The sequence below is a fragment of the Myxocyprinus asiaticus genome, chromosome 16 (genome assembly GCF_019703515.2).
Source record: "Myxocyprinus asiaticus isolate MX2 ecotype Aquarium Trade chromosome 16, UBuf_Myxa_2, whole genome shotgun sequence".
Taxonomy (NCBI): Eukaryota; Metazoa; Chordata; class Actinopteri; order Cypriniformes; family Catostomidae; genus Myxocyprinus; species Myxocyprinus asiaticus.
The window spans coordinates 23,928,044-23,955,075 of record NC_059359.1 but is presented as its reverse complement, the minus strand read 5'-3'; the positions used below and the strand labels follow the sequence as shown (position 1 = coordinate 23,955,075).

At 37.6% G+C, this 27,032-nt stretch overlaps 2 protein-coding genes across 6 annotated transcripts; one reads left to right on the top strand and one right to left on the bottom strand.

Annotated features, from left to right (window-relative positions):
- Positions 1–715: 715 nt before the first annotated feature.
- Positions 716–15,121, bottom strand: LOC127453566 (uncharacterized). Of its 3 annotated transcripts, XM_051720014.1 has the most exons (7): positions 9,386–9,522; positions 8,339–8,445; positions 7,455–7,564; positions 4,612–4,824; positions 3,475–4,499; positions 3,089–3,257; positions 716–1,430 (listed from the first exon to the last, which is right to left on the bottom strand). In XM_051720014.1, exons 5-7 carry the CDS (start codon positions 3,998–4,000, stop codon positions 1,322–1,324), a joined length of 804 nt encoding a protein of 267 aa, XP_051575974.1. In that variant the 5' UTR covers positions 4,001–4,499; positions 4,612–4,824; positions 7,455–7,564; positions 8,339–8,445; positions 9,386–9,522; the 3' UTR covers positions 716–1,321. The 3 variants fall into 3 exon arrangements, with proteins under 3 accessions (XP_051575974.1, XP_051575977.1, XP_051575975.1); XM_051720017.1 differs by lacking the exons at positions 8,339–8,445; positions 9,386–9,522 and adding an exon at positions 15,100–15,121; XM_051720015.1 differs by lacking the exon at positions 9,386–9,522 and having other exon boundaries at positions 8,288–8,389.
- On the top strand, positions 9,540–26,811 carry cblc (Cbl proto-oncogene C, E3 ubiquitin protein ligase). 3 transcript variants are annotated; one of them, XM_051720004.1, is made up of 14 exons: positions 9,540–9,661; positions 9,966–10,052; positions 10,310–10,873; positions 15,124–15,270; positions 15,356–15,512; positions 15,669–15,790; positions 16,006–16,143; positions 17,836–17,923; positions 18,039–18,170; positions 19,340–19,519; positions 22,082–22,231; positions 23,936–23,997; positions 26,043–26,095; positions 26,344–26,811. In XM_051720004.1, exons 3-14 carry the CDS (start codon positions 10,509–10,511, stop codon positions 26,502–26,504), a joined length of 1,755 nt encoding a protein of 584 aa, XP_051575964.1. In that variant the 5' UTR covers positions 9,540–9,661; positions 9,966–10,052; positions 10,310–10,508; the 3' UTR covers positions 26,505–26,811. The 3 variants fall into 3 exon arrangements, with proteins under 3 accessions (XP_051575964.1, XP_051575963.1, XP_051575965.1); XM_051720003.1 differs by lacking the exon at positions 9,540–9,661 and having other exon boundaries at positions 9,908–10,052; XM_051720005.1 differs by lacking the exons at positions 9,540–9,661; positions 23,936–23,997 and having other exon boundaries at positions 9,908–10,052; positions 26,043–26,094; positions 26,344–26,439.
- Positions 26,812–27,032: the final 221 nt, after the last annotated feature.

Below are 27,032 nucleotides of genomic sequence, written 5' to 3'. Positions count from 1 at the left end.
AAATAAATAAAAAAAGAAAACAGGGCTAAAGGGTATTCAATATTTCCATTGGACGTTATCAGTGAAACAGATGCTATTTCAATGTTTGTCCATTAGAGGGCCAAAGAGGCAAGTTTGTGAAAAAAATTTGCGTTAATCCCAATAAAACGTGTTGTCAGCGAACGTCGGTAGTCTGACATCGGTCTGATATCGGGATTCGGGACTGATATCGGAGTCCCTTACTTGGGTTTTTGTTTTTATCTGTCTGAATGAGTTTAGTCTTTGAATTGGTGTCATGGTTATGTTTTATCTTTAATTACTTTTGTATTCTATAGGCATTGATTAGGCCTATAATTGGAATGAATTGGAATATACATTTATGAAGCCAAATTCTAATAGATTTAACATCAACTCATGAATAGCTGTCAATATGTTAAAGCTAATCTGATGTATCCTATTATAAGGCCAACTCTACACTGTAAAAAAAAAAAAAAAATCCCGTAAAATCTACGGTATAAAAAAAAAAAAGAAAACTGGCAGCTGTGGTTGCCAGAAATCTACCATTAAAAATACGGTCGAAATATTCTTCTGTTTACGGTATACCTAAAAGTGAACTAACATTTACGGTAAAAACTTGCAGTTTTGGTTGCCATAAAAAATAAATAAAAAAAAAAAAAAAAAAAAAAAACACCATTCAGAACTGGTATGAAAAGCAAATACACTTTATTCAAATACCACAAACATAATAAATACATACTTTGGAAAACCATATTCTTCTCCTTAAAAAAAGCAGTAAAAGAATGTACTCCCTGTTCACTTCAACTTGCAGAACAAACATTTTGAATAATTGCAATCTTTTCCAGAAAGCCACACATTCAATAACCTGAACAAGACAGCACACCATTCTATTAACAGAATGGATTAATCATGAACCAAATGCTTGGAAAGCATTAACATACAGCTTTTTAAAATCTCAGATGCACAAAACAAAACTTCCTGTAGGAAAACTTAAATGTATAAATTGAAAGGACATGAAAAACATAACTATACAAAAAAAAAAAAAAAAAAAGTGACATTTTATTTTAGGTACACACAATGTTTTGTTGGCTGCTCAAATCATTACTGGTATTGTACTATAGGTACCATAAGTACAAAACAGTATATAAGCCAAAAATAGCTTTCTAAGAGGACTCACATTTAAGTAGTTTGACATTCAAAGTTCAAGCATCTTTCAGTGTAAATCCAGATAACACAAAGTTGTAAAACATTCTCAGTGCCAACGTAATCTTCAAACATCTGTCAAAAATGTTTTGTCCAACCTTAATCTGCTCTCCACTCATGATCAGCAAGGTCTGCTATGAGTGTAAGGACTCGGGGGTTCACTGGGAGCTGTTTTTTTGTTTTTCCTCGGTTCAACTTTGGTGCCCTTCTCTGGGTTTATGCTGAAGCACCTTAAAAAAGAGAATTGAATGACTGAATTTGTTGCTCACAAATATACACTGATTAAAGTGTTAGTTCACCAAAAAAATGAAAATTATGTCATCATTTACTCACCCTCAAGTTGTTCCAAACCTGTATGAATTTCTTTCTTCTGTTAAACATGTGGGTAACCAAACAGTTACTGGTGCCCATTGACTTCCATAGTATGGGAAAAAAAATTACTATGGAAGTCAATAGGGACTAGAAACTGTCTGGTAACCCATATTTTTCAAAATATCTTTTGTGTTCAGCAGAAGAAACAGGTTTGGAACCTCTTGAGGGTGAGTAAATACCCAGCAACCATTTGGACGTTTAATGACCGTTGAAAAGACGTCCCTCTGACACGTCCCATCATGGTTGAAAAATAGTTCCAAAATGAAAGTTATGAAACGTATCTGAATGCATTTTTAAGAAATGTTCAATGTTACAAATTTTTTATTGATTTACGCCATCCTACCGCGACTATTTTTGGCCAGGGACACGACGTTGCCGTCGGACCAATGTTTGCTGGGTATTGACAGAATTTTCATTTTTGGGTGAACTATACCTTTAACCACAACAAAACTTTAGTGTACTATTTAGAGAGTACCACTGTAAAGGAAGTCATTTATTAGTCAACTTTTATGCATAGTAACATTCTTTAAAATATATCATTTGTGATCTGCAGAAGTCAGTTTTTAGAAATGTCATTATTTTCTCACCATCTAGTCAATGTTCCATTTTTGAGTGAAAATGTGAAAAATTTCTGTAACACTTTACAACAAGTTAACATTAATTACTCACCCTCATGTTGTTCCATACCCATAAGACTTCAGTTCATCTGGACACAAATGAAGAATTTAATGAAATCTGAGAGCTTTCTCTCCCTCCACTGACAGCTACACAACGACCACTTTCAAGCCCCAGAAAGGTAGTAAAGACAAAGCAATCATGTGACTCCAGTGGTTTAACTTAAATTTTATGAAGCAACATGAGTGCTTTGTTTGGGCAAAAAACAATTTACCACTTCATTTACAAAAATATTGATCTGTAACACGTTCATGAGAGCATCATGACGCGTGTGTTGTATGGATGCGAGAGCAGACATTGTGTGAACACTTGATAATTTTTTTTTAAAATAAAAGTAGTAAATTATGCACTTTTGCACACGCAAAGCAATCGCGATGCTTCATAAATTGAGGTTAATCCACTGGAGTCACATGGATTACTTTAATGATGTTTTTACTACCTTTCTGGACCTTGAAAGTGGTAGTTGCGTAGCGGTCAATGGAGGGACAGAAAGCTCTCAGGTTTCATTAAATATATCTCCATTTGTGTTCCAAACTTGAACGAAAGTCTTACGGGTTTGGAACGACATGAGGGAGAGTAATTAATGACAATTTACGGAATTTAACTAACCCTTTAACATGAACTAACGTTACTTTCAACATTAGTTAATGTACTGTGAACTAACATGAACAAACAATGAGCAACTTTACTTTTCTTACAAAAACAAAGATTAAATACTGTTACAAATGCAATTACCATTGTTAGTTCATGTTAGTTAGTACATTACCTAATGTTAACAAATGAGACCTTACTGTAAAGTGTTACCACAAATTTCATGTAAAAAAAATGGTTTAATGCCTACCTTTGCATGAACTCCAGATTAGAACCCAGTTCCAAAGGGTAATGAATGTTAAAACAGTAGTAACTGCCAAACATCATGCACAATACAGAGATAAATGTAGAAATGTGTGGAGCTGTAATCTTTTGGTCGATGCTCAGCATGAATAGTTTTGATGTGTAGCAGGAAGAGCCTACAGACAAAAACAAACAATAAAATGCCTTTGGTTTTAATATATTTTGGAGCTTTAAATCTCAGTGTGCTGACATTCACAACCAGCCATTCATAAAGACATTTATACAGGTTTGGAACAAGATGAGGGTAAGTAAATGAAGACAATTTTCATTTTTGGGTGAACTATCCCTTTAAATTTTTTAATATGACACTAAATTTTATTCATTCAAACTTACCACAGACAATGATGCAGGGTGTTGCTGGTAACTTGTCTACCTCCACATCTTCGACAAGGCAAGACTCTTCCACATAATGAAACACCACCTCTTCCTTTTCATCAAAGTAGGCAAGCAGAAGAAGCACCACATCTTTCAAATCTTCACTGCATCCCTCAGTTTGACACCTCGTAACCTCTAGTTTTGCAGCAGCTTGCAGTACATTTGTCTTTTCTGCACCAACTGTTTTAAGAAAGTTCAGGAGCCGCTGTCCTTTTTTATCCAAGCTTTTAAGGAACATCTCCTTCAGATCAATTCCGGTTAGCTGCTTGAAGTGTACACACATACCAACCTCCTGAAATAGAAAAGGCCAGTTCTCACAAAGCTGTTGAATGCTTGCTCCGTTGTTTATATCTTTGCGTTGAGAGTAGTAGGTTGCTTTCAGAAGGTTGCTAACTTCTTCTGGGTCAACATTTGTTGTTTTAGACATGATCTTCATCCGTTCTTGTTTATCCAACTGGTTCTCTTTAGTCTCATTGTGCGGCATAAACTTTAAATCCCATAAGTGTCTTGAACCGCTGCCCTTTTTTCAGCAGGAATCTCCTCTGTGTCAGATTCTTCTGTTCTGTTGCATTTTCTGATTTTCGGCACGTTGGGTCTCTTCACATTTTCTATGCGATTCTGAATCTGCTTGACCAGCGAGTTATACCCTGAACCAATTATATCACCTTCGACAACATCCTGCAAGGATGCAGGGTATTTGGCCACAATCTTTTTGGCAATGGCTGTAGAGCTTTGTTTACTGGTACAGTCACCTACCTTCATTTCAGACACGACAATTCTGACCATATCTCGTCGCAATCTTGGATTTGGTCTTTTCTTCCTTTCTAAACATTGAGTCAATAGCTCTGGAAACTTCTGCCATGGAATTTTAAAACTGTCGGCCCAGTCCGAAACAACTCCGGAAGCCTTGCCACATGATGGGGATGATGAACATGAAGCACTGCTGCTCTCTCTAGAACTTGACAAGCTATCAGCACTTTGTTCTAAAAAGACAAAGAGGTAAAAAAATGACATTTATTTGATCACTTATGAAACCAGATTAAGGAAAACTTAAATTTTTATACATTATGAAATCATAAGATGAAATGTACTTACTGATCTGGCTCCAGGCAGATACAAGTTTTCTGGCCTGAATGGGTCATAATACTGGCAGGAGATCTGATTCCTGAACATATTGAAAATCTTCAAGTGATGTTACTCCAAGTGAATTCAGTGTCTCCACAACTGATTGCAGCACCGAGGATGAAAGATCTTTGAGTAACTCAGCAATTGCACTGGTTACATTGCTTTGCTCTGATTCATCCATGACTAAAACAGAGAAAAAAAATCATCAATTTGGTGTCTCTAAAATTTATTAAAGGTATAGTTGTCCCAAAAATGAAATTTCTGTCATCATTTACACACCATCAAGCTGTTACAAACCTGTACGAGTTTCTTTCTTCTGTTGAGCATAAAAGATGATATTTTGAAGAATGTAACTAAACAGTTACTGGTGCCCATTGACTTTCACAGTATTTTTTCATACTATGTTTGGTTACACACATTCTTCAAAATATCTTTTTATGTCCAATAGAAGAAAGAAATTCATACAGGTTTGTAACAGCTTGATGGTGTGTAAATAATGACAGAAATGTCATTTTTGGGTCAACTATACCTTCAATATGTGGGGTGTGTTCAGCTGTACAAACAACAAACAGTGAAATGTTATGATGCAAAAAATCACATTTTGGTTTGTATTATTTTAGTTTTAGCATCGATTATCAATACAATCCAATATTACAACAATGCAAGACTTGTATGGACCCAATGAGACACTACACTCTGTTTCAGTGGAACTACCCTACATCCTTGCAACATGTACGACGTCAATGGGTAAAAGTCAGGCGAGTCCTCAATGTTCAGACAGTGAACCCTTTCGCTGGTGTTTCTTAGTGAGTACAAATGATACTCGGGAAGAAAATTGGCTATGAACACCCTGGTAAGCAAATCAACACTCTGTGATAAACATGAGCAAAAGTTCACCAAACTCCACTCTCATAATTTCTAATGACAAACAGTTGGCCCTTTTTGAATACAGTTCCTTTATACTGTATTTCCACAGAAACCCTTGTTTCTGTTTCACTGAAGCTGAACTGACTGACTGCATCTTTGACAGTTTCACTGTAAAGCTCAGAATAAAATGGAGAACAATCTTTCATTTGCAAAAATGGGGGACAAGACCCAGCTGTCAAATAGGCCTGAAACAATTGATGCCTTTCAGAAAGGGTGCGAGACAAATTTTTAAAATTCTTCAAATGTCTGGCACATCTTTTGAAGTAACTATGTTTACTTTCAAATCTCATTGTCCATAATTTGATCAACGGACCAAATTTGAGTAGCAGAACTGGATAGTGTCGCAGGTAATGATGTTTTGGTTTTAGATTCACTTCTGGAAAAGCTGCTTTTCTAGACTCCAAGTATTCTTGGATAAGAACATCCAAATAAGCAACCAGTGACACTGAGATTTTCTGAGCACCAATCAGTTCAACAATGTCCTTTAGCTGTAGAGTTAATTGCCAACCTCATCTGCAGGATCCAGCACTCTATCACCAAGTATAACAGGTAGAAGCCATAAAAAATTCAAATTTTGAATGGCCTGACCTGCCAGCTTAGGTCCATGTGAACTGACCTCACAAGGTTTTGTGAAAGCATCAGAGCCATTATATTTGAACTGCCTGATTTGACGGTAAAGAATTGGGTAAGTGAACCACTTCTTCTTAAAGTGCTTGATGTAAAGAGCAACATCATAAGACAACATGCCTTCAAAAATATCGTGACCAAGGCAAGGTGGCAAGCCAGGTTGGCACACTTTAAAAGTTCTTCAAAGAGTTGAAAACGGAATCAAACTTTATGCCTTGAACTGTTGCATTTTCGGTCTGTAACTGGTTAACAGCAGCACTGCAGCCCTCAACAGTGCGTAGTGGACCACATACATTTGGGTCAACACTCTGGAATTCCTCTTTAGTAATTAGACAGTACCTGCAAAAATAGCTGGACTGACTAAAATTTTCAGTGAATCCACCAATGCAGTGGGATCCCAAGTTGTCTCCAGCAATGCAGTAAAGAGTGCCTTTTTTCACAGATTGATCTGACAAAGTAATTCCATTTTCCTCAAGGTCTTTCAGGTCTGCTACTAGCTCTGAGAAAACACTTTCATGGCCTAAGTCTTTAAAGTCTTTCTCTCTGCACAACATAACCAGCTGCATATGCTCTGTGTTTGACCTAAGATGAGCTGGCAAATTAACAAGAGAAAGGTATACAGCCAAAATTTTGTGTTTCTTTCATGCAGAACCTAAAGGGTTAACCACCTCAAAAGCATCCTGATGGAGTAGTAGCTGGAGGCTTGGGTTGTCTTGAGAGAAGTCTCTGCACTTCAGTATTTGGCCATCTGTGCAATCACAAAGTACATCAGTAGAGTTTGTTTCAGGCAAGTGCATCGAAATGCAATTCCTCCCAACCTCTGAATTTAACAGACACTTCAATGTCTCTTTCACAGGTACATAGTATGCAAATTGCTCTGTCCGATTCTCATCTCTACCTAAAAGTATTCTTTGTTTTTCAACATATTTGAATACTTTTTTAAAGGTCTGACTCCTTGAGTACTCTGTTCGCATAGGTCCCTTATGACAAACAGAAAACAAGTCTGATTCCTTCACAGTAGTAAGAATTTGAGAAATAGTCTCCATGGGTAAAGACAAACTCTGCAGAAGTGAATGTAGCTTACTAAAAGTATATGTCTGTCCCAATTCATGAATATTTTGCATCTCATCTACAATATTTTGTATTGTAGAAGCTGGGAGAAGAAACTGCCCTTGCAATTTCAGATAAAATAGGCTAACATTTCTCAAATACAAATTGTCAATTTTGAAACGAGCCCATTTCACTTTCTTCTGACTCACCTGTATTTGCATCCAGGTCAGCTCATTGCTCAGTTGAAACAGACGGTATCTCTGATGCAGAATGCCGATGTGAATCGCTAATGCTGTTTACTGAACAGCTCCTGTGCTTCCTAGACATATGAGAGGTAAAAGAGGACATGATTTGAAAAGCACTTTTGCACCCTCTCACTGGACAGTTAACTGCACGACCTTCCTTCAATATGGTTCTTTAAGTGAGCAACAAGACTGGGCACATCCTGGCACTGATGACTACATGGTGAAATACTACATGTCAAGGCCGTATCAACCACTGCATGTGCAGTCACAGCAGTGGTAGAGCTGTTATGGCGGCGATAGAAACGACTCTTAAATGCTACGTATTTGGAAAACGACTGTTTGCAATCAACTGCGCCACATTTGAAAATGGCGCGAGGTTCGTTGCGATGCAGTCTGCAGTGCAGAACATATTCCCTCAAACTTTGCACTGTTAAACTATAAAAACAGCAAGTGTACATTGTAATGCATATTCAAAACTTACTCATCCTGAACTCAACCAATAACCAATGCGAGATATCGTTTAAACCTCGCCGTGGTTACAGCACGACATACTGCTAAACTGCATTACAAACGTTTCAAATCAAAGAAATCAGAGCGAATTCGTTAATTTCCAATGTGTAAGTTTATATGTTAAAAGGATAAAACGTTACCATCTAGACAGCCAACAGGTCCACGTCATTTACAATGACATTAAAGATATGAAAATAAAATAAACGCTTTACAACACAAAACTGTATTCAAATAACTAAAACAATTATTGAACTTCAACTTTACAAAATTTGTTTATTTGTGCTTACCAGACAGATTTCGTGTGGGGGAAAAAAAAAAATGTAATTTCAGCAGCTCACCGTGGTCTGTGCGTTGCTTCTCGCTTGCTGTCTGTTCCAGTAAAACCGCCAGTTCAAGGGCAATTTGGGCAAAAGGCGCGAGCGCACCTGATGCAACGTCTTGAGCGCTGATTGGACAAGTCAAAAGGCAATAACTTTAAAACTTAAAATGCTTGTTAAAAAATGTGGTTTCTTTATATTATGCAGCGTCGTGGCACATATTGGACAACTGAAAAGTCAATAAAAAATAAAGACTGAGCTTCAACACATAAAATTATGCTTTTCAACATTTTATTAATATGATGCAATACCATGCAATACGATGCATATGGCCAATAAAATAAAGACTGAACTTTAAAACATGTCACACATTGCATGTTATATCAATTTAATAATAATTCCATGACACTGCATTAGTTTTTATTTTATTTTATTAGTTTTATTTGATAATAACGAATCTCTCTTCTCTCTCTCTCTCTCTCTCTCTCTCTCTCTCTCTCTATAGAAGTCATTGAAATCATGTAATCTAATTAATGGGAGAGACCAGGGCAGGCGAAAATGGTTTATTTTCATAGAGATACACACATATTCTTGTTGACCATATCATTGTGATTTATTGTTAAAAAACACAAGGGGAAAAACAGTTCTAACAGCATGCATCTGTAGTAAACACAGTGATTTACCGTTTAGTGTTTTTGTTTACTGTTGTTTTAAGGGTTTTTACGGTAAAATAATGCAGTTTTTACAAAGCAATAATGCAAAAGTTATCAAATTTCTTGTATTTACATTAACAGTATTTAACTGTTAATTAAACGGTTATTTCATGTTTTATAATTTACAGTTTTTTTATCGTTGCTACTTTACAGTCTTTCACCGTTAAAACTACGGACATTTTTTACAGTGTACAACAGTAACAGTACAGAAAGTCTTGCTCTCCCTCTTTCTAAAATCTTTTGTTACGTAGTCAGGAAGTTGTTCACTCATGGTCTGTCCAATACCCCAGAATTCAAACAGCGTCCCAACTGCACACAACCCCTGGTGCAAGGCTCTTACACAAAGAAAACAAACCTGTTTGTCTGCCTGTTAGCTACCCGGAAACTGATCAGAGAACGAGAGAGGTAGAAAGAGAGGTGAATGCCTACAGCTGAGTTCCTGTCCTTAACCAACGTAGTGTGCGTGCCTCTTCAAAATTTAGGACACAGCCTTTCCTTACAGATACAATCAGACAGACTGAGAGAAGCCACATGGATGGGAGAGATAATGGCTGAGGAAGAGCACTAAATGTCAAGAATGTAAGAATGGGTGGAGTGACGGGAGGCTGGTAGAACAGAGAGCAGATCTTGGGTATTTCAAGTGTTTTCAAAACACTTTTTTCTTTCTTTCTTTTTTCTTTTTTTTTTTCCTTTCTCTCATCATTTTAATGGAGACAAGTCAACAGATTTTTCATGACTAGAACTTTGGGCTGTTTTTTTCTTCTATTGAGCAATAACACGTTTTTTAAGTACACCTGCAACCAACCCAGGTCATTTTTTGTAAAGTGTTGCACCTTTGCTGCTTGGATAAGTGTGCTTTTCTTTTCCTGTTCTGCTGGTGAAGAATGCATCCCTATTCTCTGCAAGTTGTGAAACATATCTGCATTTCTCTGTAGCAATTGCGAAAAAAAGCATCTCATCGCTTCTTACCACTGGATCTGACTTCGGGACCTGCATATGGATAACATTCAAGTTTTGGGGTGGTAAGATGATTGTTCATTAAAAAAAAAAAAATCAAAATTAAAGACATGTTTAATGTTGTGTCTTATCCTCCTTACATCATCATCAGCGATAACAGGACAAAGAGTTACTGGGGAAGTGGTTTTAGATAAATCATGCTTTCTAAAAATAGACCTCTCTTTTCAGAATAATGAGGACACAGAGTTGTTGTATTTGACTGTTTGATAAGTAATAGCCTTTGAGGCTTTCATCTTTTCATGCCATCTCTTATTAAAACTAGGTGATCATCATCAATGTGCACATACATACAAGAGGACATCTGCATCACCTACACTTCTTTAATTGTGTGAAGGAAGTGAGTTATATCAACACTATCTTAGATGACTGTTGATTCAGACCTTTAAGACTATCACTCCACGTGTTTATTGGGTGCTTGAGGCCAGTCTATGCACTTACTAAGCGTTTCTATTTGAGCATCTATGATGGCAACGGCTAGAAGTTTGGAGACCAGTTCTCATTCTGTGTCCCAGTCCCCCACCAGCACTGACCGTAAACTTGTGGATAAAGTTCTTAAGAGACTGGAAAAACTGCATAAACTGTGCACTGACCCAAGGCTGGGTCTAAAAAATAGCCCACCATACCTTCCTGAGCTAGTGTCAGAGACTGCAATTCACCTAACAGAAGTATGGGCACCCTACAGGGGAACCATGATGGCTGTGCCACGAGGGGACGAGGGAGAGTATCTTAGGGTCCATATCCGAAATTTGCTAGACAAGACAGACAGAGCTACACATCTATTCAAGGAGGGCAAGGAGAAGATGTTTGAAGAAACTTCAAGCTTCAGGTAAGATGAACCCGTAGATTTGGATGGTCAGTTTTAGTCTCGTAAAAGTTGTGTACAGTATATTGTTCTTATTTAGAGGATTCCACATTTAATTAGAGGCTCAAATTAAATTAAATTAAATTAGGGTTAGGTACAGATATTTATAATAAAATAATAACAAACACTAATACCCATTACAATGTGCAATAACTAACCATGCAAGATCAGACAATCCAAAGCATTATCTCTTAGTGTGAAGTTAGACCAATTTTTCTTGACATTTTTCTATTTTTGTTGACCATTACAAGTCAGCTGTAGGGTCAGCCAAGGGATACATGTGCAACCTGATGTAACCACTGAATGTGGAATGCCCCATTAAATGTAAGGTCAGAACAATACTAAAAAGGTTAACAAGTTTCCTAAAATAGATTAAAGATAATTGAGTTTTTCCCAAAAACACTTTTTTTGCCATACTACTGGGACGATTTTTATACAAGCAAAGATTTTCAAGAAACTCTGATGCTCTTTTAGCATTGTGCTTATCACTACTTCTCATATACAATCACTTAGCACTTTATTAGGAACACTATGGTCCTAACAAAATGCCCGACATGGTCTTCTGCTGTTGTAGCCCATCCGCCTCAAGCTTCGATGTGTTGTGTGTTCTGAGATGCTATTCTGCTCACTACAATTGTACAGAGTATTATCTGAGTTACCGTAGCCTTTCTGTCATCTCAAACCAGTCTGGCCATTCTCCGTTCACCTCTCTCATCAACAAGGCATTTCTGTCCACAGAACTGGTGCTCACTGGATGTTTTTTGTTTTTGGCACCATTCTGAGTCAACTCTAGAGACTGTTGTGTGTGAAGATCCCAGGAGATCAGCAGTTACAGAAATACTCAAACCAGCCCGTCTGGCATGAACAATCATGCCATGGTCGAAATCAATGAGATCATGATTTTATGCATTGCACTGCTTCCACACGGCTGATTAGTTAATCGCATGAATAGCTGTTCTTAATAAAGTGCTCAGTGAGTGTAGATCCTACAGTATGGGTGTTGTAAAAGTATATTCTCATGTTAAACAGACTATGAGGCTGAGCTGGAAACAAAAATGTATTACAATTCATTTAGATTAATCAGGAGTTTTAATTCAGTCATGAGTAAAAATTACTATGCAAAATATCATCTGTCCACCAAATGCACCCATGAACAGAAACGGTTTTACGTAGGATGAAAGGTTGTTCCGTCAAGTTACTACAAACAACCTGACAGCAAACAAAGTGGCTTACTTTACATCTTAAGAAACCAAAGATAGAAGTTGCTATTTAGTCCTCGTTGTGAGGCTTGACCAAGTTCCCTGGTCTGCTGTGACTACTAATGACCAGTGTGTGTATACTGTGCCATTATCATGGAAATTGGGGAAACGTCCTCCAATGGAAGCCAGCAGCTTAATTTTTATGTTTCCAGCATAGCAGTGGGCACCAAAAGCAGTTCTTTTCAGTTCTTGTTTACACGATTTAACTTTAATATTTTGTTGTTGTTGTTGTTTATTCATGCATGATAAAGAGGGAGAGAAAGAGAGAGAGTGATATCAAGTACAATTCCTGAGACCTATTGAGAATGTTCAGTCAGCTATTCATTGATATTTGAGTAACAGCAAGTAAATCAAGTAAATAATATGTATTTTTGTTGAAGGGGCACCAGTGGCAGTCCTGGCTAACTTGGTGCCCTAGGTGAAATATAACACAACCAAAGATGAAACACTTTTAAAACAACTGCTTATCATTTACTCATCCTCATGCCATCCCAGATGTGTATTTCTCACGTTTTTCTTCTGCAGAACACAAACAAATATTTTTAGAAGAATATCTCAGTTCTGTAGGTCCATACAATGCAAGTGAATGGTGATCAAAATTTTGAAGCTCCAAAAAGCACATAGATGCAGCATAAAAGTAATCCATAATACTCCATTGTTTTAATCCATGTCTTCTGAAGTGATCCAGTTGGTTTTGGGTGAGAACAGACCAAAATATAACTCCTTTTTCACAATAAATCTTGACATTAGCAGTCTCCTTGGCGATCATTATTTCAACCTCAATTACACTTCCAAGTGCCATCTAGCCCTCTGTGCATGCGTCAAGCACTAGGAAGTGTAATCGAGCTTGAAATCATGATCGTGCATAGAGACTGCAATGGCAAGATGTACAGTGAAAAGGGAGTTATATTTTGGTCTGTTCTCACCCAAAATCAATTAGATTGATTCAGAAACATTAAAAGATGAAACATTAAATAAACTGTGGATCAAGTGGAGAGCAATTGTTCTGTTGTGAAGAGACATGTTGCCTCCGATTTTTGAGCCAAGTGGATTTTGAATGCAACTTCCAAAAAATCATTATTTGTATCTTTGATCATGAAGTTGCATGATTATTGTAGGTTAAAAAAGTGTTGGTCTGAAACGCTATGGTGGAAATCACCCATTCACATGTCTTAACAAGTCTAAACAAATCACACCTTTCACAGATCATTGGTTTATTAAAAAATATATGTGAGTATTAGGTTGGGACATCACTCGACTAAGTATTATACATTTGGGAAGAACTACTAAGCAGCAATATACTGCATTCATACTTTAAATACACACAGCTCATTTCTTCTGATTTGTGACTATAAGCAGAGATGAAACCATATCAACAGTTAGTGTACAGGACAGTGTACATGTGTGGTGGAAAATTTACGAATGCAAGTAAAGGAAACGTTAGGCCTCAGAAGAAGAGTGCTTTCTGCTAAAAGCACAGATAAAAGGTAGAAAACAAAAGCAGGGGTTTGTGGCTATGACACTAGTGGCCTTCAGAGAGAGAGAGAGAGAGAGAGATAGAAAAGTAGATGAAAAGTGATTGTCAGTGTTGAAAGATTTGATTGCAAACATGCCACACGGTTGGTCAGTTTAGCACTCAGAGAAATTACACGTCTCAACACACTAACTCACAATACCCACAATCTTACAGAACAAGCACTTGTGAATGTGAATTATGAGAAGGTTAATGGTTTTACATTTTGTCCAAACTGTTTGAATCACAAAGCTGAAGCAGTGCATGTCTTCAAACATCACTTACTGCAGCATTCTGGCCAAACTGATACTCTGAAACATTACATATTACATCTACCTTTTTAGAGTTTGAACTGCTATGTTTGCATTTCTATTCAGGAGTTGTATGTTTTGTTGTACTTTTATTGAAACACAGTGGCCCCAAAATGTATCTGAACACTTTTGGACACTTTAAAATGTCTGAATTTCATTGCATAGATAACACAGTACCAAACCAATTGGCTTCTGCAAACAAATGATGCTAGACTTTTTCTAATAAATATTTTTCTTACTTTTCTTAGTTTTGTCATTTACATTTAACCAACTGGGTTTAGGGTCATTTTAGTGTATGCATTAATTTCACACAAGTGCCTTAGCAGAGTAACAACAGGTATAGTTCATCACACTGTCTAACATGCTCCACTAACATCTGATATCCATAAAATTTTCAATTAATTTTTGCCTTAATTTCGAACAATGGTGTTTTTTTTGTTGTTTTTTTTTTCTAATTTGAGACCTAACTAACTTTTTGTGAAATCTTTTGCTTAAAAGGTGTGCTTGTGATAAATGTTTTGGAAATGCTAATTGGTTTGATATTTTATTATATGATGCAAAGACATTCATGCATTTTGTCACTATATACATATAATTATTTTCTCTGCATTTGGAAGAGCACCTCTCTTTTAATGAGATTTGTTGGCACAAAGACTATAATAGATGAGACGTGCTGATCTGTGCCATGTTGTAGAGGATGCTGATGTTACCATGGCAACTTGGTCAATTACTAATGGAAAATTCTTTCAACCTAGCCACAAAGACTCAGGACAGGAAGCATCAAAGTGCAACTTCCTGTTTCTAGTAGTTCGATAGTATTGTGCATTGTGCATATGCCAAGATCTTGTTTCTTCATGCGTGTATGTTTGTGCATGTAAGAATATGTTGCGTATGCACAATTAAGGATGAATAAGTAGTCTATCACACATCTATAAACAATTACTTACTATGTGCGCAAATATGCACAGATTGGCAAATAAGCATCACAGTACTCCTGTGCACTTAGTACAGTTGCCCACTTTACATCCACACAGAAATGCAGACAAAAGCTGTTCAGTATTTGTGCTCATGAAACCTTTTCATTCATATTTACATAAAAAATCTCACCTTTTAGTTTGCTCTCTCTTTCAGGAGAAATCTTACAAAGCTGTCACTTCTGTTCAGCCACATGTTGTATGAGCTGCGAACTATGTTTCCTGGGGGACGTTTTCAGGGCGATACCTATATGGTTACAAAGACAGAGGCTAAAGAGTTCTGGAGGAAATCCTTTGAACACAAGTATGAGAAAAATAAATAAATAAAAAATGTTTACTAAATGTGTATTGAAGAATTAAACCTCTCTCTCTCTCTCTCTCTCTCTCAGGTGTATAGTGCAGTGGAACATTTTTAAACAGCAGTTGAGGAGGGTTCATTACTTTGAAGAGGGAATGGAGGCTATGGCTTTGAAGTCCACAATTGATCTCACTTGTAACGATCACATATCCATCTTTGAGTTTGATATTTTCACCAGGCTTTTTCAGGTATCCTTAGCTTAAAGTGTAAGAGCTGTGATATATCTACACATATATATAAAATGCTTTGGTTACTCACATGAGAAATGCTAGTTTTGAGTTTGCAATTTTGTTCGTTTGTCATGTCATTTAAAAAATAATAAAACTTAATTCTCCTCCTTTAAGCCCTGGTCAACTTTGTTACGGAATTGGAATCAACTAGCAGTAACTCACCCTGCATACATGGCATTTCTCACCTATGACCAGGTGAGGGCCCGACTGGAGCACTACATACATCGGCCTGGCAGGTAAGACACCCAGCAGAGGAGAGTCGATGTCACAATAAGATGTGGGGTCTGCTAAAATAAATAATTATTGAAAGTCCAGAGGTTAGATTTGGGCAATCTATAAATTAATTCAGGCATGGAGTTGGGTTCATGGAATTTTACAGTTAGTATACCTCAACTACACAAAATTATTTTTAGTAAGCTCATGATGTATTTGGTTCTCTGTGTGTCCACAGCTACATTTTCCGTCTCAGTTGCACACAAATGGGTCAGTGGGCAATTGGTCATGTGACCAATGATGGCAGCATTGTGCAAACCATTCCCCAGAATAGACCTCTCTACCAAGCACTCATTCAAGGTTTCAGGGAGGGCTGGTGAGTTCACAACTTCATATTGTCTAGAGCAGTAAAAACAGTGGCCACAAAAGGTGTATTAAGGCCCCACTTAAAAATGCATGAATGTCTTTGCTTCATATAGTAAAACATCAAACCAAGTGGCATGTTAAACAGCAATAAATCAAGCAATACATTTCACAAAAGATGATTTTAGGTTTAATTTATTTTAAATGATGAAACACTATATGTACTGTTCAAAATGAAAACAAAAAATATTTGGACACTTTCTTTATTTGGACACTTTCTTGTTGTCAAATGTTAGTGGAACATTTAATGTGATGAACTACACCTGTGGTTACTCTGATACAACCTTTGTTACCTTGGTCAACTTGAGAGTAATTAACTTCATATCCACTAAATAAACCTTGAGGTTGGTTAACTAAAAGTCATAACAAAAAATTCTAAGGCTAAGAAAAGTGAAGTTACACTCACTGAGCACTTTATTAGGAACACCTGTACACCTACTTATTCATGTGATTATCTAATCAGCCAATTGTGTGGCAGCAGTGCAGTGCATGAAATCATATGGGTCAGGAGCTTCAGTTAATGTTCATATCAACCATCAGAATGGGGAAAAAATTTGTGGCATGATTAATGGTGCCAGATGGGCTTGTTTGAGTATTTCTGTAACTGCTGATCTCCTGGGATTTTTACGCACAACAGTTTCTACAGTTTACTCACAGTGGTGCCAAAAAACATCCAGTGAGAGGCAGTTCTGCGGATGGAAACGCCTTGTTGATGACAGAGGTCAATGGAGAATGGCCATACTGGTTAGAGCTGAAAGAAAATGTACGGTAACTCAGATACCCACTCTGTACAATTGTAGTGAGCAGAATAGCATCTCAGAATGCACAACTCGTCGAACCTTGAGGTGGATGGGCTACAACAGCAGAAAACTATGTCAGGCACTTTATTAGGGCCACAATGTATACAAGTCCAGCTCCTATCTACTTGAATGGGGAAAGACGGCAATAACTAAAATTGTTGGTCAAAATTACAAGCAAATAACATATTTCAAATCATCAATAAAGTCTGACAACAATTGCATCATATATTGTGCTTCTTTAGCTTAGATCATGCTAAAAAACTCAATTTTCAGGCTGGTCCAGTTGATGCACATGTGATGAAAACTGATGGCGATGTCTCTATCAAAAAGGTGATTGTTTGGCTCTTTTAACTGTAAAACGGGACTTCCATTCCTAGAGCCGCCATATTCTGCGTTACAATTTCTCCCATTCATAAGTATACCAGTGACCTGTCTCATTCTATACAGTCTCTGAAAAGGTCTTACACTATTTGTTCCCAATGCCACTTGGTTTGATATTTTGTATTGGTCATTTACTTTTGCCATGGCTGATTTTGTCCCCACCACTTTATGAAATAGCTCACGACAGAGGTGTAGGCCTATAATATACTGATTACTGTAATACAGAAGAAGCATCTGCACTTGTCGAGCAGGTGCTATCATTTTGTTTGTGCCTGTTATAATGAATAGCGATTCGATTCTGGATCCCCTTGTTTTTAAAGTAAAAAGTTTACGACTACTAGACCAACAAGTAATATTTAATATACAACAGATTTATCAACTGCTCAAAATATTCCTGGGACCGACAACGGCAAGTGTTGGAAAACAGTTATGTAAGTTCTAATTTGGAATACTTATATTTAAAGCTATTTGTACCCTGATGGGCGTGATGTAAATCCTGACCTCACCAGCCTGTGCCGTCCAGCTCACAAGGGTCGAGTCAAAGTTACAGAGGTAAAGATTCATCATCACCAACAAGAACATCTAACTTTCCTAAAGGTGTAGGCCTACTAATGTCTGGATTACATTTTTCTTTTTGTGTGCCACTTTTTTATGTTTCTCTCTTCAGGAGCAGTATGAGATGTATTGTGAGATTGGCAGCACGTTTCAGCTATGCAAAATCTGTACAGAACGAGACAAGGACACTCGCATTCAGCCATGTGGGCATCTGCTGTGTCAGCCCTGCCTGACTGGCTGGCAGGTATATTGTTGTTCTTATTGTGCTCAAACCATTGAATCTATCTCCCATTCATAGTCACATACACAAGCAACTGTGGTGAGGTTACACCCAAAAACCAACATTCAAATAAACTGTACATGATCACATGTACAGATTATGTGTCTTGTTATTAAAAATAAATAATCATAATAAACATGATATATTTGAAACTTCTTTAGAATATAATCATATGAAAATCATAAAATATTAACATAACATAACTTTCCCCAGTCATTCAGACAGCAGTGACACAGTGTTGTGTGAAATGTAGTGTTTGCCACAGCTCAATGCAACATGACCTAACATTATGGCTGAAGCTTCCTGCCTGTGTTTGATCAAGCTTGGTTTGTGTGTGACTGATTTTCCACTTCTCTGAAATTCACAGTCACACTTGATTGCATACTGAGATAACATTTACCTTAGAGAATGAGAGGACATGATGCATTTCTGCAACTCTAATGTTAATTTAGAGCACCTTTTTATGAAGCAACACATTACAAGACTAGTACAACTTTCGGGGGGCCTGGGTAGCTCACCGAGTATTGACACTGACTGCCACCCCTGGAGACGCGAGTTTGAATCCAGGGTGTGCTGAGTGACTCCAGGCAGGTCTCCTAACCAACCAAATTGGCCGGGTTGCTAGGGAGGGTAGAGTAACATGGGGTAACCTCCTCGTGGTCGCGATTAGTGGTTCTCGCTCTCACTGGGGCACATGGTAAGTTGTGCGTGGATCGCGGAGAATAGCATGAGCCTCCACATGCGTGGTCTCTGCGTTGTCATGCACGACGAGCCACGTGATAAGATGCGCAGACTGACTGTATCAGAAGCGGAGGTAACTGAGACTTGTCCTCCGCCACCCAGATTGAGGCGAGTAACCACGCCACCATGAGGACCTACTAAGTAGTGGGAAATGGGGATTCCAAATTGGGAGAATAGGGGATAAAAAAGTAAATAAAAAAAAGTATAACTTATACTGATAAGCTGTCAAGAGATAAGCTAAACTTTCTTGTAGTATGATGTATGGTGTAAGCATGCCCTCTTAAGGTGGAAATGAAGAACTAGAGTCAGTAGTTTTTAGCCCTAATAGCCCTGTGCATTAGATATTGCAATTATGTGAATTTATATGCGTGACACTCCCTCTTGATGCCCAGAAGTCAGACGGACACACATGCCCCTACTGCCGGTGTGACATAAGAGGCACCGAGTCCATCCTCATTGAGCCGTATCAGCCAGTGAGGAGGGCAAGCCAGAGGGAGGAAGAGGAAGAAGACGAAGAGGAGGATCATGAGGATGTGGAGCTGGTGATGAAACAACTGGCTTGTATGAAAAAGGTGAGAGTGTTTTAGCCTTTTTAGGCATCTGAGTTCCAGAAGTATTTTTCCTATAAATTTTTTCCATAGGCTTTTTATAAAATATTTCATTAAAGATTTCTAAGCCATGAACCAAACCAACCAGCTAGTACAAGGTGAATCAGTGTGAATCACCAAGGGGAATCACAACATTACAAACTTTGATTTGAAGCAAAAAAGTATTTGACAAAAAGTCAAAGGCACAAGACTGTGTTCTTACTATCTTTCATGAATAATCTTTAGGGAATGACATAATCTAATATACAAATAATATATAAAACTATTGATTTTAGGTTGTTGACAAACAATATATTTTAAGTTTACTGCACAATATTCTGATATGTAGTTTGAAGGTATAGGGAGACTCGATTGCGTCATTCAAAGTGCATCATAGGAGTGGGCGGTCGGGGCGGGTAATGTAGTTATTCACTAGGAATTAGGATATTAAACACGAATTTTAAACAATGAAGTTGAAATAACACTGACTGATTGCTTCAACGGAAGCATATACCATCAATGAACAACCTCGGAGCTCAAGGTAGGTCTGTCTTTAAAGGTTTATAAGTTATCATTGAAAATCAATTCGTCTATGAAAAAAAGGAATGGGAACCTGACTGTTGAGCTCAATATAGTGGCCGTAAAAAAATATTTGGAGACTTAAGCCACATTTATGAAAAAAAATAAAATAAAAATGAATTTAATTGCATAGATAACAAAATATCAAACCAATTGGCATCTAAAGTGCAAATAAAAGATCCTTGAACTTTTCTCAAAACTAACTTCACCTAACAATGCACTTACTAGTCTCAATTTTTAGTATATGAAGTACAGTAAGTATGCTTTATGTGCATGGAGCCAGTTACCTTATAAACTCAGCAAAAAAAGAAATGTCCCTTTTTCAGGACACTGTATTTTAAAGATAATTTTGTAAAAATCCAAATAACTTTACAGATATTTATTGTAAAGGGTTTAAACAATGTTTTCCATGCTTGTTCAATGAACCATAAACAATTAATGAACATGCACCTGTGGAACAGTCGTTAAGACACTAACAGCTTACAGACGGTAGGCAATTAAGGTCACAGTTATAAAACCTAAGGACACTAAAGAGACCTTTCTACTGACTCAAACACCAAAAGAAAGATGCCCAGGGTCCCTGTTCATCTACGTGAACGTGCCTTTGGCATGCTGCATGGAGGCATGAGGAGTGCAGATGTGGCCAGGGCAATAAATTGCAATGTCCGTACTGTGAGACGCCTAAGACAGCGCTACAGGTAGACAGGAAGGACAGCTGATCGTCCTCACAGTGGCAGACCACGTGTAACAACACCTGCACATGATCGGTACATCCGAATATCACACATGCGGGACAGGTACAGGATGGCAACAACAATAGCCTGAGTTACACCAGGAATGCACAATCCCTCCATCAGTGCTCAGACTGTCTGCAATAGGCTGAGAGAGGCTGGACTGAGGGCTAGTAGGCCTGTTGTAAGGCAGGTCCTTACCAGACATCACCAGCAACAACATCGCCTATGGGCACAAACCCAACTTCGCTGGACCAGACAGGACTGGCAAAAAGTGCTCTTCACTGACGAGTCATGGTTTTGTCTCACCAGGGGTGATGGTCAGACTCATGTTTATTGTCGAAGGAATGGGCGTTACACCGAGGCCTGTGCTCTGCAGCAGGATCGATTTGGAGGTGGAGTGTCCGTCATGGTCTGGGGCGGTGTCTCACAGCATCATCGGACTGAGCTTGTTGTCATTGCAGGCAATCTCAATGCTGTGCGTTACAGAGAAGACATCCTCCTCCCTCATGTGGTACCCTTCCTGCAGGCTCATCCTGACATGACCCTCCAGCATGACAATGCCACCAGCCATACTGCTCGTTCTGTGCGTGATTTCCTGCAAGACAGGAATGTCAGTGTTCTACCATGGAGAGCAAAGAGCCCGGATCTCAATCCCATTGAGCACGTTGAATCGGAGGGTGAGGGCTAGGGCCATTCCCCCAGAAATGTCCGGGAACTTGCAAGTGCCTTGGTGGAAGAGTGGGGTTACATCTCACAGCAAGAACTGGCAAATCTGGCGCAGTCCATGAGGAGGAGATGCACTGGAGTACTTAATGCAGCTGGTGGCCACACCAGATACTGACTGTTACTTTTGATTTTGACCCCCCCCTTTGTTCAGGGACACATTATTCCATTTCTGTTAGTCACATGTCAGTGAAACTTGTTCAGTTTATGTCTTAGCTGTTGAATCTTTTTATGTTCATACAAATATTTACACATGTTAAGTTTGCTGAAAATAAAAGCAGTTGAAAGTGAGAGGACGTTTTGTTCACATGTGTCCTAGCAGAGTATCCACAGGTTTATTCACAATGGGCCTACATATCCTTTATTATTAGCAGTGTATATTCATTTGTAAGGGAAAACTGTACTCAAATCCCTCACATTAAATTAAATATGGTGTCTACCCTGACTAAGGTCTATAGTGCTTTGTTAATCATACTCTCATCACACACTAGTCTTTCCCTCACTATTACAGATATCACAAGAGGAGTACCAAGTGCCCAGATCCAGCCTTTCACCTCCTCCCCCTCCTCCAAAACACAGTGCACTCTCCCGCTGTCCCTCTCCCAGAAGACACTCCAAATCGTCTTGCTCAGGCACACAGGCCATGGCTCAGTCTAGCTTGGTGGGTCTTTCTGTTTGCCTATTTTTCTAGGCTATATATTTTTAACTATATTGTGATTGTGGTTGATAACCTAATTATGATGGAAATGATTTCACTTTGAAATTATTAAAAGGGGTCATGCCTTTTTTATTATTTTACAGTAATATGTTCCTTGAGGCTCACTTATAATATTAGTAAAGTTTTTTTACACAAAAAAACTGTAATATATTTGTAAACATGACCATTTCCCACCCTCATTCTGACCCTCTGTCAGAAACACTCAGCTTTGGTGCTGCTTCTCCTTTAAGACTTGACAGTAAATGTTTTGATTGGCTCTTTGCTCTTGACTGACATGCTCTCTACTTGCCATCTCACTGCTCACCGCTACTAGGCATGCTACGGAAGTGATAAAGTAGGCGTTGATGTGTTGTTATTTCAGTTTAGCTTGATGCAGGCGGTCAGATGCAAATGTCTACCACAGTGTGACTTCACAATGTGGAGAAAGTAGAGAACGAGTCGTTTTGCCAGCATGGTTTTAAAGGGGACCTATTATGCAAAATTCACTTTTACATGGTTTGAACATAAATGTGAGTCGGCAGTGTGTGTACACAACCACCCTACAATGTTAAAAGTCCACCCACTCCTCTTTCTTATATTTCTATTAATCAAAAACAGTGTCTCAAAATGACAGGTTTTTGTATCCGCTCTAAAGTGACATCACTTTGTGAATGAGGGTCAATATAAAGCAGGATTTTCAAAAAATTTGACTCAAGCATGGATCAGTACCGACTGTTCATGTTCCAGCTTTATATCCTGAAGATGTAAGTATCGCACTTTATATTTTGTGAATGTTTGCAAATCGCCTTTCCGAATGTGCTTGTTAGCTGATTCCACGGCTAATGCAGCTAAAGTTACCATTGTCTCTGATTGTATTCACGGAGACCAGAGCTATGTCGTTATAGCTTGTTTGCACATGACGTCACGTCACTGCATTGCTGTGGTGTGAAATGCAGATGGAGGGCAGGAAGTGATTTTCTACATAAGAAGCACTATCACAAACTCAAAATGCCTATGTTTTGCGTCATTACGGTTGCTCATACATATATGGCTGAATTCCGGTATTTACAGTGTCAGTCATATTGGTTCTGATTTGTTGTTGCTATAGTATCTGAAGCACGAGCTGTAAAGGCACAGCCCTCTTCCGGAAAGGGGGCGGGGAGCAGCAGCTCATTTGCATTTAAAGAGACACACACGAAAACAGCGTGTTTTTGATTCCACCCAAAAAGAGGCATTTACAACATGGTATAATAAATGATCCGTAGGGTATTTTGAGCTGAAACTTCATAGACACATTCTGAGGACACCTGAGACTTATATTACATTTTGTAAAAAGGGGCATAATAGGCCTCCTTTAACAAATGCTCTTCTTGTGGTGAGGAGGAAGTTTTGAGTTCTGAAACTTACAGTATGCTTTTATAGTACAATGACCTCTGTATATGTCAAAAGATCAAATAGCATTTTCTTCCTCATTTCATGACCCCTTTAAATGTTTAAAACATATTAAATGATTTTCACATTCCACTTTGGTATGTGCATGGTCCTCAGTGGTTGATGGCTAAATTGAAATACACTCTGATTATCAGAACAATTTGTTAATATTTCCATAGCATTTTTCTTTGCTTTGTCCAACTGTATTCAGAATAGGTCATTTTGTTCTCTCCCTAGAAAGCCACACAAAGTTCCTGGTCAGAAAACTTGCTAAGTCAAACTAAAGCCTCCTCAGATAGGTATGATATGATCTGACTAAGAATTACAGTATTTCACAAATATAGAGTGGCAAGACTCAGTTCCCCTTTATATTAAATAAAAGGCAGCAGCTATTTGCACTAAGCAATAGATGCTATTTGCAAGTGTAAATAGCATTTAAAAGCATCTTCTTTTTTAAATAGTGTTAGATGCTATTTTCACTAATTAAATAATAACATACAATATAGGGGCATCACTGCAGTGTGTATATTGTGTTTATTTAGAGTCCCACAGACACCCTACACCAACCCCTTCCCCTAAACCTAATCCTAACCTTCCTAGACAAAAATTAACCATGGTTTTACTACATTAACCACAGTATCACCATGGTATTTTGTAGTAATTTCATAGTAAAACACCAAATTAAAAATCTTTACTATATTAACACCATATTATGTAGTAACAGCATGGTTAATTGATTTAAAACTTTGGCCAAAAAGCATGGTTACTACAATATTACATGGTTAATTTTACACACATCAAACCTTTCACTCAACTTCCCACCATGTCCAAAAAAATAAATAAATAAAATCAAAAATAAAATCAACCTTTATATTCATTTGTATTTATTATTATAATTAGTATTAAAGGAAATATGACAGTTTTTATCAATTGCTTTGGCTCATTTTTTGAAATTCTTAACATTCTCTAAACTGTAAGTGCAATTGTCACAACTGTTTTATGGGATATCACAACTCTACTGCATGTCTGCAAAATGTAGTAACTCACCCAAAACATTTAATTTATGCTTCAAACCCTAGTTATTGTGTCAGTAAATTGGCCAATGCCATTTTTTTTTTTTTTTTTGTCATCGTGTGAGCCGTACTGGTCAAAATGTTTAGATGTTTTTTCACCATGGCAGTCAACCCTGGAAATGTTTGTTATATACAAATTTCATTTTTGTTCTACTTTTTTGTTGACACTAACTGCTTACTGTACTATACAAGAATGTCAATTTTGTCTAGCTGAATGCTATTGTGTATCACACTGAGCTTTTTAGATACCGATTTCAACAGTAGGTAAAAGTTTACTGGGAAAGGTCAGTACTGTACAATACTGTAGTACACAGAAAAAGGATATACACATTTGTATGTACATTTATTTTTACATTTATGTAAACAGAAAATTCACATTTGCATGTCCATTTTTTACACATTTCTTACATGTACAGTCATATATAGTGAACAGAAAATTGCCACAAAATGACATCCATGCAAAAAAAAAAACAAAAACAAAAAAAAACAGCAACAATAAAATAACCTGCAGTAGTTCTGTAAAAAACAATAAATTGTACCTCCTCACAGTATGTAACACTACAAGTTCCCATCTTCTTGGTGGACATCCTGTCGCTCTTGTTGGTCTGGCCAGAGATTTAGCATACATCACAAACATTCCATGACATAGATATTTATGGAATATACATGTGTGTCTGACAGATTTTGATAATTGAATGGATAATTTTGCATGTGATGTCTCACACAATGAAAGAATGTTTAGAAGTTGTGAAGAGTATCAATTTCACTGAGAATCAACTCATCAGTTTTGATCAGCAAGCCATGTGCATTTAGTTATTGTGCAAATTGTAGACAATTGTACTAACTCTTTTGCACACATGCCAAAACAAATGCAATTTGCTTAAATGAGTAAGAAATTAAAATCTGGTGTGAACAAGAAACAAAATTGTTCAGAGATTTTAACTTACTGTTTTGAAAAAAATAATTCTCATTCGAGAAATGAGCCAAAGTGATTGAGAAAAACTGTAAGTGTGGAGACAGGATGGGAAAAAGTGGGACAAAGGGGGGAATCAAATCTGGGACATCCATTTGATAAAAAACTAATCTACACCATCTTCATTTTTATTTCTGTGTTTCCACCAGACTATTGGTCTGCACTACTTAGTGCATATTGTCACTCCGTAAATGTAAATAATATGCTGTACAATGTTCACAAGTATGCAAAAACAAATTGTTTACAAGTGCTGTTTATGTCATTCCTTTTCTGCCCCATTTCACCCTTTCGACACAAGTGAGGAACTGACCGAACCCATCCATCACTCCACTTCCCTGGCTGGCAGAAAAAGTGAGTTTCATATCCTTCTCATCCTCAACCAGGGTTTGATACCCCATATACTTATTATGACTATAATATTTTTAATCACATTACCTGGATCAATTTCCATTCGTTAGCCTGAGGAAAGTAACACATTCTCTTGAACACCAAGCACCTTTAGTTGTTGTTGTTGTAAACTGATATCTAGTGGCAGGTCATAGAATAGAATCATCTGAGTAAAAGCCAATTCTGATGAAGCATAATTTCCATTCCCTAAGGTGGGGTGCCCTGGGAAGGGCCTTCAGTTTCTGTAAAACAGAGGCGGAGAGAGAAAAGAAGGGAGAAGAAAGTAGAAGAGGGTGACAGCGAGGTGGTGGATTCAGCACTTCTCTCTGGAAGACATTGTCACGGGGAGACAGAAAGACACACTTCATTCTGACAGGAGAAATGTCACCTCAGACTTCAGATTAAGAGTGTGTATATATTGGCAAGACAAACAATTGTGATATCAACAAGTCTGGACTTGAACTTATTCAAATGACAAACATGTAAATATGATTGTTATTGAAGTTCAGCTAACCTCTGCATCAACAAAGCAGAAAACATCTTATTGCTCTTGAATACTGACTCATTTAAATTTGTAATTTTAACACATTTTAAGTTCTACCTCATGCAACTAAACATAAAAGCACTGTCTTTTGATAGACTGCACCTGAATAAATTGTTTTCAAAACAAACAATGTTTTTCTTTTATACCTTTCAAGATGGACAAACAGACAGACAGACAGATAGATATAGTGCTTAACAAATGTAACAACTTACTAATTCAAAGAATGTGACTAAGCCAATGATCTCTGAGGTGTCAGTGATTGTTAGAAAAAAATAAAAATAATCATAAATATCTCTGTGATGAAAACATCCTGGTTACTTGCGTAACCTTCGTTTCCTGATGGAGGGAACGAGACAT